Raw genomic sequence first — 14179 nt, forward strand, 5'->3', positions numbered from 1 at the left:
TAAAGTTGTAAAATTATTCGATGCAAATCAAAAAATAAACCAAGCGAATCTTTCATTTTGTTGTTTTTTAATTTATCTATTTGTTTGCATAATATTAGAACTTATGCTTTTGTAGTTTATGATGCCAAAAACACATTGAATATCCACATCTTGACTGTTGTTCAGGTGGTCCTCAAGCAAGCCACGATGTCAAAAAACTACGTGCAGTCTAATTACAGAACTACTCAGCATAATCGATGTGAGTTGATCGGTCAAAAATTATATCTAAAGACTGTTCCAGAAAGTATGGACGCACTTTGATTTCGCTGTAAATAATTCACAAGTGTTAGATACTCAAATTTTATTCGATATACTGATGAAATTAGACTACAACAACAGAATATTATTCTCAACATTTGCTACTTAGCCATTGTAGACTATCATCATTTAGGGGTTAGCCTATGTTTGTGCTTAGAACACATAACCGTTTTTACTTTTCTTTACGTTTCGTCTTAGACTCGTCAGTGCAGAGCAGTTCAAATTGACCTGCTTATTGCAAACTTAAACAGTTCAACTTGAACCGCTAAGCAGACGTAAAGTTAATGCTATTTGCAAAACACTTATTCATTTGGTACCGAAGTACCACCTCTTTCCTGACGTGCAGAACGAAAACGTTGTTTTCGGCATATACTGGCCGATTCGGTTATGTGCCCTAAGCACAAACATAGGCTAACCCCTGAATGACCATACCTGAATCGGCCAGTATATACCGAAAATAACGTTTTCGTTCGGCACGTCAGGAAAGAGGTGGTACTTCGGTACCAAATGAATAAGTGTTTTGCAAATAGCATTAACTTTACGTCTGCTTAGCGGTTCAAGTTGAACTGTTTAAGTTTGCAATAAGCAGTTCAATTTGAACTGCTCTGCACTGACGAGTCTAAGATGAAACGTAAAGAAAAGCATTGTAGACTAGCTGGCGCACCTTCTTGCGAACGATCCTCATTAAATTCCGTACAGACTTTTCGGCGACAAGTTTTGACACTTTTTTCCAATCTTTTTCGAACTGTTGAAACGGTTTCGGCTGCCGCGACATGTTTCCTAAGATGTGCTTCGTTAATGCCCAAAATTCCTCAATTGGTCGAAGTTGTGGGCAATTTAGTGGATTCATGTCTTTTGGAACGAAAGTGACATTTTTGGTAGTATACCATTCTACCGTTGATTTAGAGTAGTGGCAAGAAGCAAGATCTTGCCAGAAGACAACAGGATCCTTGTGGCTTCGAATCATGGGTAGAAGTCGTTTTTGTAAACATTCCTTGATGTATATTTCGCTGTTCATTGAAGCAGTGGTGATGAAGGGTTTCGAAATCTTACCAGAGCTACAAATTGCTTGCCAGACCATAGCTTTCTTACCAAATTTTACGACTTCAATCGATGTCTCGGACTGGTTTAATACTTGCCCTTCTCGCACCGTATAATATTGTGGTCCCGGCAAGGATTTGTAATCGAGTTTCACGTAGGTTCCGTCGTCCATGATTATGTAGTTCAAATTTCCAGCAAGAATCTGCTTCTTATAGGTTCAAAGATTCGAAAGTTCTTTATCACGAAGAACATTCGACTTCGAAGTGCCCACTTTTTTGGCCACATACGGAACTGAAACCTCCTTCTTTTGCTCGAACGCCTTCAGTTCGCTATCCAACTGAGGGTTAGCAGGACCTTTTTTTCGACCCGTTTTCGGTTTATCCTCAAACGTGTTAACCTCACCGAACTTCCTGATTGCATTTCGGACGGCTTTTTCACTTACTCCTTCCATTTTTGCTATCTTTCTCAGTGACAGTCCGCGTTCTGTGCACCATTTTTACACAATTTTTCGACGTTGTTCTGCTGAAAGTCCACGCATTTCGAAACAAACTAATGAAAACGAATAAACAACTGCACAAGTGGTTAGAGGAGAGTGTAAACAACAGGACGCAGTCATAAAAATTGACAGATTCTGAACCATTGCGAAATGGCAGCGGTTTTTGGTTGCGTCCATACTTTTTGAGACTGTCTTTAATACCAAAGTAGATTTATATATCCACCAACTAACAAGGTCTGCCAGCTAGATGAATTTATCAGTAAGCTTTATGAAAATTTGCACCTCAATTTGCCACCACTTCGGAAAATATACTCATAAAAATCGCGTTGTAATACCGAACCGGAAGTCGAATCTGGATCAAATTTTCGGGGACTAAACTAAAAAAAGTAAGAACTTTTGTTCACGGTTGCGAAATTCAGATCTGAAAACTGTGCTTGAAACAGTTCCAATATATAGATCTTGTTAGTTAATGGGTAAACAAACAGACTTTGGCTCGGTTTTCGGCTATAAAAGTGCTCAAAATTCAGGTAGTAAGCACTAAGCAAACGGAAATCGCTTCGATTTCTACTGGAAATCGCTACGAAATTTTCTCTAGATCCAACTTTCGGTTCCGGAGTTATAGAGAGAAATGTTATGAATTTCCGGCCCTTATAAAAAATGACTATGCAAAAATGGGTAAAAATAAAGCAAAATTTTGTGCTAGGGCACATAACCGATTTTTATTATTTTTACGTTTCGTCTTTGACTCATCAGTGCAGAGCAGTTCAAATTGAACTGCTTAGTGCTAAACTCGGCAGTTCAATTTGAACCGCTAAGCAGACGTAAAGTTTCTGCTATTTACAGGACACTTTTTGATGTCGCTTACCCTACGTTGTGATTATCTTCTTTTGCCACCAGAATTTCTCCGAACGGCACAAGCAGCAATAGGTACATTACCCTATTCGCCGTTCCACAGGTATGCTCACGGTGCACCGAAAAGCAGCAGCCAGCAGCAGAAAATCGCTTGGTAAGATGTACCAGTAGTGGATTCACACAATCGGGCAAGTAATTTTACCTTTCAGGTCAACAGAGAACTTCACACAGGTAAGTACTTCGGATCACTGCAGCACAGGTAAGTAATAAAGTCTCTTCCAGGTTAAACAGGTAAGTTGGTTTATTACAGCACATACGAATTACACTTGAACAACTTTGAACAACTTAAACTTGACTTTATTGCTTTTCTGCGGGACTATTCACAGTGCGATCTGCTCGCTTCACTAGTTTAATTTCTACTGACTGATCGGAGCGAGCGGGAGCGCTATATTATCGATCGTGATCACAAAACCTAGTTGCCAGAAGGGCCATAATTGTTATCTCACCGTCGCCCGTTAGCACCAATCTCATGTGAGAAATAATTATCACACGCAGTGCGGCCAAATTTAGTATACAAATCAACATACCCGCCGCCTTGAACAATTATGTTCAACATAGAAAATTTAAACACGTAACATAGACTTATAGCTAGTGTACAAATAAATTTATCTTTACATTTCAAGTGTTAAATTAGTATTTTACTTAAACTAAAGTTGTATCCGAACTCCTTTGGATAGTTGATGCATCGTTGTTGTTTACTGGTGATTTTTCGCTTGCTGGGACTGTCGTAGAATCAGGTAACATGCAGATTTTTGCGATGGGACGAGTGATGATTCCGCGAGCAGTGCGAAGTTGTACTACGCGAGTTAACTGATCTCTACCGGGCAAAATTGATTCGATGCGAGCAAGAGGCCATCGAATCGGAGGTTGAAGTTCGTCTACTACGATGACTAATTTACCTGGAATTATGTTGTCATTGCGCTGCCAGCCACGGGTGTCTTTTAGTAGCTCCTGTAAGTACTCCTTTTTCCAGTGTGTCCAAAAGCGCTGCACATGCACTTGCAGCTGCTGGTAGTGATCAAGTCTGTTTGCTGGTATACTTTGTAGATCTGGGTCGGGCAGGGCATGCAGTGACGAACCGATGAGAAAATGCGCTGGAGTTAATGCAGCCAAATCGTTGGGGTCTTCGGTGAGTGGAAGCAGAGGCCGGCTGTTCATGATTGCTTCAATTTGTGCGAGCACTGTGCACATATCTTCGAACGTGAGGCGGGACGATCCGAGTTGACGATAGAGATGCTTTTTCGCTACCTTGATTGCTGCCTCCCACAAACCACCAAAGTGAGGGGCTTTGGGTGGTGTCAGATGCCAGGTGATACCTTGCTCAGCACAGGCAGAGATTATTTCGGCTTGTTCTGATCGGTTTTTAAATCTGGCGAATAATTCGATCAGTTCGTTTTTCGCTCCCTCAAAATTTTTACCGTTGTCTGAGTGTATGTGAGCAGGACAACCACGACGCGCGATGAAGCGTCGAAGAGAGCATAAAAAGGCTTGAGTAGAAAGATCGCTGACTAACTCAAGGTGTACTGCTTTGGTGGAAAAACATACGAAAAGGCACAAGTAAGTTTTTGCAGGTGAAGCACGTTTGTGTATCGGACGCAGATACAGCGGGCCGGCATAATCGACGCCTGTGATGCTGAATGGTCGGCTTGGAATGACGCGCTGTACAGGTAATTGACCAATTTGCTGTTGGGAAGGTATCGGATTGACGCGATTGCAACGAAAGCAATTTCTTACGATGTTGTGAACCAGTCTACGGCCGTTTGGGGGCCAGAATTCTTCGCGAATTGCACTGATCAGCAGCCGCCCGCCGCCGTGAAGTAATTTACGATGAAAATGTTCAGCAATTAGGCGAGTGAAAGGATGATTGTTAGGAATTAGGGACGGATGTTTTGCTTGGTAAGGCAATTGGGCTAAATTTAAGCGACCTCCCACCCTCAACACTCTCTCTTGGTGAATGAATGGGTTCATTTGGCGAATGTTCGATTGTTTCGATACAGAATTTCCCTTTTCCAGCTGTTTGATTTCAGCAGCATATCCATCATGCTGAGCGAGTCGAGTGAGGACTGTTTTGGATTTGGCAAGTTCTGCAACAGTTAGTGATTGGCCTAAGGACGAAGATGATTGTGAAGGCTGAGTTCGTGACTTCGAGCGAGTGTTGACGATGAATCGCAAGCAGTATCCGATGACGTGAAGAAGCCGACTGTAGGAAGACCAGCGTAAAAACCATGGGTGAATAGTTGAAGTTGTTTGAGTTACGGCTACAGTAGTTTTTAACTCCAGGTCGTCCGCGGTCACGCCAAGTGGAATCGAAATTGGCCAATCTTGCGGTGGCGAAGGCAACCAACTTGGACCGCATTTCCATAAAGCACTTTTGAGGAAATCGTCGACCGACATACCACGGGAAACCAAATCGGCAGGATTTTCAATTCCGGAAACATGTTTCCACTGGCAACCGTGCGTGAACTGTTGTATTTCCGAGACCCGATTGGCAACGAAAGTGGGCCAAACGTTCGGGAGTGATTGCAGCCACTGCAGAGTTACTGCCGAATCTGACCAGAAATAAGAAGTACGAACATTAACGTCAATAGCATTTTTAATCCGGGCGTGTAAATGAGCCGCAAGTACGGCTGCGCACAGTTCCAAACGGGCGATGGTAATTCGTTTCAACGGGGCTACTCGGGATTTCGATGCCAGAAGCTGAATTCGAACTATTCCTTGGCTGTTCACACAGCGAGCGTACGTGCATGCTCCGTATGCTGCTTAGGAAGCATCTGCGAACGTATGCAATTGAATATCGGAACCGGGAAGTAGTGCAAATCTGTCGATCCGATGTTTGCTTATTTTTGTCAATTCTCGGTGGTAATTTTCCCATTTTGATTTTATTGGTTCAGGAACTGGATCATCCCAACCACAGGACAGCAACCATAGCTCTTGCATTAAGATCTTTGCCCTTACAATGACGGGTGCGATGAGTCCGAGAGGATCAAACAACTTGGCGATGTCTGAAAGAATAGACCTTTTAGTTGGTGGAACAGGATTTGTTCGAATCTGCGAATCAAAGCGAAGGCAATCTGCTTCAGGCTCCCAACTTATTCCAAGCGCTTTGATGGTTTCGTGGGGTCTAAAGTGCAATGTGGATTGCGTGCCAATCTGGTCATCGTTGAGACCTTTCAGGACTTCTAGCCGGTTAGATGTCCATTTCCGAATTTCGAATCCTCCCTTTTGCAATAAATCATTCAATTCTGATCGTAGAAGAATAGCTTCTTCAACAGTTTCAGCTCCACCGATGAAATCGTCAACGTAGAAACCTTTGCTTAATGCCTGGCTTCCAACAGAATGTTGGTCACCTTCATCATCTGCCAACTGGTGAAGAGTCCGGGTTGCTAGGAACGAGGATGGTCCTAAGCCGTAGGTAACAGTCAGGAGTTCGTAAGTCTGTACTGGACACTGTTTTGAGAATCGCCACAAAATACGCTGCAGCGGAGTGTCGTCCGAATGTACCAGTACCTGTCTGTACATTTTAGCAATATCTCCGACGAGAGCGATAGGAAAAGTTCGAAACCGCAAGATGATGTTCAGCAAATCTTCCTGCACCACAGGGCCGACGCAAAGAGCTTCGTTGAGAGAGAAGCCGGTAGAAGTCTTCGCAGATCCGTCAAACACGACTCTGAGCTTAGTCGTAGAACTTTCTTCCTTAATTACGGGATGGTGAGGTAAATAGTAGACTTGAGAGTTTCGTTCGTCGTCCTTTACGACCAGTCGCATGTGGCCGAGGGCGAGATACTCTCGCATAAACTGATGATAATCGTCTCTTAGATGCGGATTTCGTTCCAAACGCTTTTCCAGGTACTCGAAACGTCGTTGAGCGTTGCTTCGGGATTCGCCTAACATTCCATCGAAATCGGGTTTCCGTGGGTAGCGAACTACATACCGGCCTTCGGGGTTCCTAGATACGGTAGACTGATACAATGACTCGCAATGCCGTTCTTCTACTGAATAACTATCGTTGTTTGCCAGTTCTTCGGTCTTCCAAAACTTTTCCAGACAATCTTCCAGTGAAATCATTGAAACAACGGCTGCATCGCACGAAGTGGATGAAGTAGTAATCCGATCGTTGGAATACGAGTTAGCAGAACCCGCAATGATCCAGCCAAAGACACTGTCAACCAAAAGCGGAAGGTTACTGTCAAGCTGAATGCGTGCAGCGCTGGGAAAGAATGAATAGAAGTGTCGAGCACCCAGAACCATATCGATTGGTTGACTTTTGTTGAAAGCGGGGTCTGCTAGAAACAGTTCCTTCGGTATCTTCCATCCCTCGGTCGAGATATTTTGCGAAGGGAGATTGGCCGTAACATTTTCCATCACTAGGAAATTCACACCACACGAGAAGTCTCCCTTTCTTGAAAATACTTGAGCGAAAACCGATTCACGTACTGGTTTGGACAGCTTACCAGCTCCCTGAACGGTGATGTTCACATGCTGTCTCCGTAAACGCAGAATTTGTGTCATACGATTCGTGATGAGATTCGGCTGAGACGCACTATCCAAAAGCGCACGAGCTAGATGTTCAACACCGAAAGCGTCAACGACCTTAACGACGACGGTAAGCAGAAAGACATCTTCTCGGGGATACTGAAGAGTAGAACTGACTTCGATCACTGGTGTATCTTCAGTAGCGGCAACAGTTAACTGTGTAGACAATTCACTCGTAGAAGGCCCACTAGATGGCGTACCAGAGGCGGTAGCACTTGCGCTAGACGAAATTCCTTCCCTATTGCTTCTTGGAGAACTGTCTGGCTGACCGAAATGCAGAAGCGTGTGATGACGACTGTTGCACTTACGACAGCTGAATTTGGAGGGACAATTGCGAACAAAATGACCAATTTTCAAGCAGTTGTGGCATAAGCGTTTCGAAATGACAAACTGTTGACGTTCATTTGTTGATAAACGAATAAATTTCTGGCATTTCACTAAGGAATGCGATTGGCTACAAGCAATGCACTTTTCCCCAGAACCAGCAGTAGAGGCACACGAAGTAAGGCGAAACTGTGAATGGAAATGGTTCCTTTTTAGTGTATGAGATGAACTGCCAGAACTTGAAGCTGAATCTGTTGAGTGGTGGTTGACGGAGATTGATTCCAGCACCCGAGTTCTTCGTTGCAGGAAATCAATGATGCAGGCGTAGTCCGGGTTCGCTACGGTCGACGCATGATCCTCCCACGCCTTCAACGTGTCGTCGTGTAAGCGCATACACAGTAGATGCTCCAGAATGCTGCTCCAAGTATCGGTAGGCTCTCCCAGTTGATGCAAAATCTTTGTATGCCGCTCGAACTCATCAACCAGCCCGTGTAACGAGGCAGCGGACTCCTTCTTCATGCGTGGGATGTCGAAGAGTGCCTGAAGATGACGTTTCCGTAAAAGGTAATCATTCGAATATCGATTTTCCAATGTTTGCCAAGCTAGCAGGTAGTTGGCAGAACTAATTCCAATGGATTCAATCAATTGAGCAGCTTCGCCCTTGATAGCCGCCCGCAGATAATGAAATTTCTGAATATCCGGGACATCCGGATTAGAATGGATAAGCGCCAAGAATGTATCGTGGAATGCAAGCCATTGCATATAATCTCCATCGAATTCGGGCAAAGAAATCGTTGGCAACTTGATACCAGAGAGAGTGGAAGAAACGTGAGGGGGTACAGGGCTACGATCATTAGGAATAGGAGAAAGTTTTGACATAAGACTTGCCTTTATTGTAAACAGACGTGGTTCAAATTCAGCTCGAACAGCTGCATGCTCTGTCCTACCTTCATCGGTAATCTCGATGTCCTCAAGCTGTGCCTGTACCGACTCGAGGTTGCTCCATACTCCGTTCAGGTATTCCAGCCTCAATGATACCTGACCCTGATCACGATGTGCATCGTATGCTGCATCAAAATCCTCTGCCCGACCCAGAGCAGCCAGAAGAGTTTCTCGTCGGTGAAGCAGCTGGTTTCTGGAATGCTCCTCCGCCATTGTATGAAGCAGAACGTTGAATACTGCACGTGTCCGAAAAGATGTCCGACCTGTCGATCAAAGACCACAAGTAGACCCACAAAAAAGTAACAAAAGGCTTGGAAAGGTGCTCACCTGTTCCAAGGCAAGCAATGCCTTGTATTATATACAGCCAACTGGAACCTGCCGCAACACCAACCGAGCCAAAATCCTCCGAAACTGCCGAATCACGCGCAACACTCAAGCAGGAATGAGCACAAAACCATAAAGGCAGAAATAGCTCCCAAAATCGTCCGATGGTAACTGGAATGGCCAACAAACAGGTACACCACAGCAACAATAGAAAACAGGCCACGTGTAACTGGAGTGATTCACGCCGCAGCTTGGGACGCCACGGGTAACAATGGTCCAATTGTTCAACAGCAAAATGGCGCTTCGAAGCAAGCCAAGCTCCGCAATGAATAGTAGCAATGGCCGAATCAGGAACAATTCGTATTGTTAAAGCATGCAAAGAAAAAAGAAAGCATCTAAAGGGCACCTGTGATACCCGCGGAGTGCATTGGACAGCTCTTTACCTGATGCCCAATAAATTGAGCCTTGTATAATGAATTATCAGCAATCGGGATCCAAAAACTTGGAGTATAGCTTTCAAACCAGCGTCCAAAATGGCGACGTCAAGAACAAACGGTCCGAGTAACGAAAAATCCTGGTCACGGCACCAATTTATGATGTCGCTTACCCTACGTTGTGATTATCTTCTTTTGCCACCAGAATTTCTCCGAACGGCACAAGCAGCAATAGGTACATTACCCTATTCGCCGTTCCACAGGTATGCTCACGGTACACCGAAAAGCAGCAGCCAGCAGCAGAAAATCGCTTGGTAAGATGTACCAGTAGTGGATTCACACAATCGGGCAAGTAATTTTACCTTTCAGGTCAACAGAGAACTTCACACAGGTAAGTACTTCGGATCACTGCAGCACAGGTAAGTAATAAAGTCTCTTCCAGGTTAAACAGGTAAGTTGGTTTATTACAGCACATACGAATTACACTTGAACAACTTTGAACAACTTAAACTTGACTTTATTGCTTTTCTGCGGGACTATTCACAGTGCGATCTGCTCGCTTCACTAGTTTAATTTCTACTGACTGATCGGAGCGAGCGGGAGCGCTATATTATCGATCGTGATCACAAAACCTAGTTGCCAGAAGGGCCATAATTGTTATCTCACCGTCGCCCGTTAGCACCAATCTCATGTGAGAAATAATTATCACACGCAGTGCGGCCAAATTTAGTATACAAATCAACACTTTTTGTTTTGCAACGGAGTGCAATGTCTTTTCTGACGTGCCGAACGAAACGGTACTTTTACAAGATTGAGATTTTTCAAACTTTAACCGCTGGGGGGTGCTGCTTACCCATGTTCGATTTAGCTCAAATTTAGCATAAGGACTTTTTTCGAGATGCTTAAACTTCTGAAAAATAGCGCTTTACGAAATTATAGGTGATCCCAAAATATTGGCATCCTTGGCAACGTGTTTTGTCGGTTACGTCACTTATACCATTATATCTCCAGAACCAAAAGTCACAGCAATTTGGTCTTCGAACTTGATCAATGGTCCGATAGTAGCTTTCAAACGAGCACAAGTTTGTTAAAGTCGGTTCTGCCATTTCTGAGAAAATTGAGCGCATTAAAATACGTGGCTTTTTGTGACGTAGTCCACAAGTCTAGACAGACTGACTAAAATCTTCGTCTATCGTAATCTGTACTGTAAAAGTGACTGTCTAATGGCCAAGTAGAAGTATACTCAGTCAAAGACAGACGGCTCTTTTTGTTTTCTTTCTCATTCTCCTATTCCCTGTTGAAGTAGAAAACCATTAATTATTCTTTGCCAAAAGTCATCTGACTTGAAATTAATTACTTAATTTATGCTGTTAGATTATTATTTAGTCACATTGTGATCATGCAGTGACATGAGAAATAAAGATAATACCAATTGCATCGGTAATCAATGAGCGTCTTGACGAGTGAAAAATATCAAGAGAATTTTAAGTTTGACTTACCGGCTCTCAGACACTCAATACATGGTGATTTGTAGAGCCTCATTGGCAGCTCTCCAGTAAAATAAGCTATCCAATCTTTATCGTACAATGTTGCTAGGGTTCAGATATCAGATATCAGCTCTGGTTCTAGCAATCGCTATTTACAAAACCTGATATCGAAGGTGAGAGTTACAATGAAATTATGGTTGGGTCTTCAAATTTTGATATTCATTACTTTAGGTTTTGCGTCTACTTTTGTAAGGAAATTTATGCCATTTTCAATTGAAAAACACTGGTGGCGTGGATTGCTCTGATTTTGCACTTTCGAGCAGAAATGCAACATTCTGACGGTGTTTCATTGCCATTTCTGCTCGAAAGTGCAAAACCAGAGCAATCCACGCCACCAGTGTTTTTCAATGAAAAACGCCATAGGTAGTTACAAGATGCCAAATCACAACGTAGTGGCGTAGTGACAAGATGCCAAATTAGATTAGAATAGCGAGGGAGCATTATGGCTGCATAGGAATGGTAACAATCTCTTCTTTAGGTGGCACATTTTCTTTGTTTATCGTTCCGGTAGTGATGAAGCTTTGGCTCGTCTCGACCACAGCTGCATATTGCCTGCCAAACAAAAGAGCAGCTTATTTCGTCGAAAGCCATTTCGCAGGCTAACGAGCAAAAATATATGAATAATCTTATGTTAACTTGAAGTGTGATGAGCACTATGGTTGATACATGTTGTTATTATCATTATAGCATAAACGAGTTTTTGCGAGGGATTTAGTTCAAATTGTAGTCTTCAAATGAGAATTACCAGGGGAAGCAAAAATATTTTTTAGAATTAGCATCAGCATTAGCCACGTCCGAATGCAGATCTACTTGGGAAGCAAAGGATTGTTAGTTCGATGCATGTTGTTACTGAAAACCGACCAATCTTCTGCATTTTCATAAGCTACACAGATATGGATAGTTTGTTAGTAAATATCCCAATATTATCATGTGCTTATTGCTCTGGGTAGCCGGCTACCGAGACAAGTGAAAATAGTTTGATTTCAAACTCTAGAGTGTATTTTTTGGTAAGTGCTTACTATCGAAACTCCAATCATTCCGATTGTACAAATTTGTTCTTCGTCGAACAAAACTAGGCGGATGAGGCTTCACGTCAGAGCAAAATCATCAAGTATCAAGTATCATGCATTCGATTCAATGTGCGATTTCAACAGAATTTTTGATCAATCGAAGAAAACGCTTGGACGGTTAACTAAGCGAAGATGAATTTTGTGAAAAAAATGAAAACCACTCCGAAACCGTGACCGTTTGAGAAGACATCAGGCAATAATTTCTGACACTCTTTTTTCAAACTGATTTCTAGTTAGATACTGACAAAAAGTTAAAACAAGATAATTCAGAAAATTTAATCACAGTCGACGAGTTTCTAGTTCCAATCTATTTGTCATTTTTCACTAATCTTATAAGTACTGAAAAGTAGGACGTATCTGTTTTTGTGTTACTATTTCAGTTATTCCATTTACAGTTAGATAAAGTCATGTCGAAATGCCACATTCCGAAAAATATAGTCATCGTTTAACAGGATACAATTTCATTCTAACTTTAGTTTCCTGGTAGTTCGAAGTCAATAAGCTCCCGTCAGAATGGTAATGCCATGACGTAATAAATGAAATTAAATTTAAATGTTACTATAAAGAGTCTTTCAACCAGCCTGTTGGTTGGTTTTCCATACGAAGGAACAAACTATTAGTCAAAATTATTCGGCATTATGCTTTTGCCTTGCTCAATTCACAGTAGAATAGAACGATCCAGTCAGCTTAATCAAAAAATGAATAATTGACGGTCTGCGCTTCGCCCCAACTAATGGATTTGTGAGAGAAAAAAAAACTCGTGATTGTGTTAATTTTACTACATGCAGTCAAATTATGAGGCGCATATAAAAACGAGTAGTTTGTGGGATTCTTTCCTGCACCTTTCCCCGTATACTGTTGTTCATAGGAAGAAAAAGAAAAACTAATAGTCTAACTATTGAATTGCTCAACGCTGGTTTGTTGAGACTATTCTACACCTAGGGCCTAGGCGGTAAAGGTTAACTCAAATCGTGAGAACCTGTTTTAGGTTGCTCGCAGAAAAGAAAGAAGGTACAAACCAAAGCTTTGAGGTTAGCTTATGAATTAATAATTAACAATCTGCTTTTGTGTAAATTCGGATGAGTAATATGTACAAGAAATCCGAGCAGTACTACAGCAATTTTACGGTATCTCATTTATTATTACTGCACAAGAGAAGCAATAGTTTGCAAATCTTGCGGCCGCTCTTTTTCACATACATTCATCGCTGAAGGCCGCAGTTAATCAACCGAAAATGATCGATTGTACCAAGGCTTTTTCAGTTTGCCAGTCTCGAATCAAAAGAAGCCGAGAAACTGTACAATTGATGCGTGCTAAATCGTAACCAACTGCCCTAGTGAGTTGATTGTACCTATTGGCCAATTATCGGAAGCAATTTATTGGCAAAACTGTCCAGTTTGTGTTTTTTTTTTCTTTTCCTACAGCCATCCATCGATGAAGTTTAGTCATGAGAAAGCAATTCTTCCAATTCGGAAAGTGTCTGCTCAAGAATAGCGCTAAAGTGAAACGACATCGGCATGATGAGCGAAATCGAAACGGAAGTTTGACTGATACATTAAATCATTGGTTGGCGTGGATCTAACTGATTGGTTGCTAATGACCACTGAGCTCATCTGTTTTTTTTTCTTCTACTTTTTCGCTTGAAGATGAAACGTTCCGTTGCTTTTATTCGCGTTCTCGCGATGAATGTGGGGCAGGATGAACAGATTTAATTGCTACCATGGAATGACTGTTGACACGGATAGCTGAATTTGGAAAGTGTTTTTCGGAAAATGGGTTTGAGTCGTTTTTTTTTCAACGTTTTCTATTTGACTCGTCGGTTTTCAGTAGATCAAACTAAAACTAGTAATGTAGCATGGCCCTTCCACTTGAATCATTCAGCAGACGTGAAGATTAATTCTGTTGAGGCATCACATTTGAAAAATAGCCTAGCAATGCAAAATTTTTACTGACGACTCAAGAAACCACTTCTTCTAAGCACGTATCCAGTGCCGTTTAGTAGTTGAAGTTGAACTGTTATACTACACTAGCAGTTTCAAATAAACTGTCTCACTAAGGAATCGAAAACGAAAACTAGAGATAACATATCTCAAATTGCTTGTTAACAAACTTCACACACGTCTTAAATGTCTATTGTTTACGTTATATTAATACTATTAACCACAAAAAATGGTTGATTGGTTGAATTGGTTAATCTGGGCAGCCGGCTACCGGGAAAAATATATTAATTCATTTACTTTAAATTTGAAGTATGATATG

The 14179-nt window shown here is 42.1% G+C and overlaps 2 protein-coding genes across 2 annotated transcripts in view; both read right to left on the minus strand.

Moving 5' to 3' along the window:
• The window catches only part of LOC131431965 (uncharacterized), a 115169-nt gene that overhangs the window by 63774 nt on the left and 37216 nt on the right, over window positions 1-14179 (minus strand). The gene's annotated exons all lie outside the window — the stretch shown is intronic.
• On the minus strand, window positions 5507-10040 carry LOC131431962 (uncharacterized). The gene is made up of 2 exons (XM_058597957.1): window positions 8873-10040; window positions 5507-8781 (listed from the first exon to the last, which is right to left on the minus strand). The coding sequence occupies exon 2, from the start codon at window positions 8756-8758 to the stop codon at window positions 5507-5509; it is 3252 nt and encodes a 1083-aa protein (XP_058453940.1). The 5' UTR covers window positions 8759-8781; window positions 8873-10040.

The sequence above is a fragment of the Malaya genurostris genome, chromosome 2 (assembly GCF_030247185.1).
Source record: "Malaya genurostris strain Urasoe2022 chromosome 2, Malgen_1.1, whole genome shotgun sequence".
In the NCBI taxonomy this organism is placed as follows: domain Eukaryota; kingdom Metazoa; phylum Arthropoda; class Insecta; order Diptera; family Culicidae; genus Malaya; species Malaya genurostris.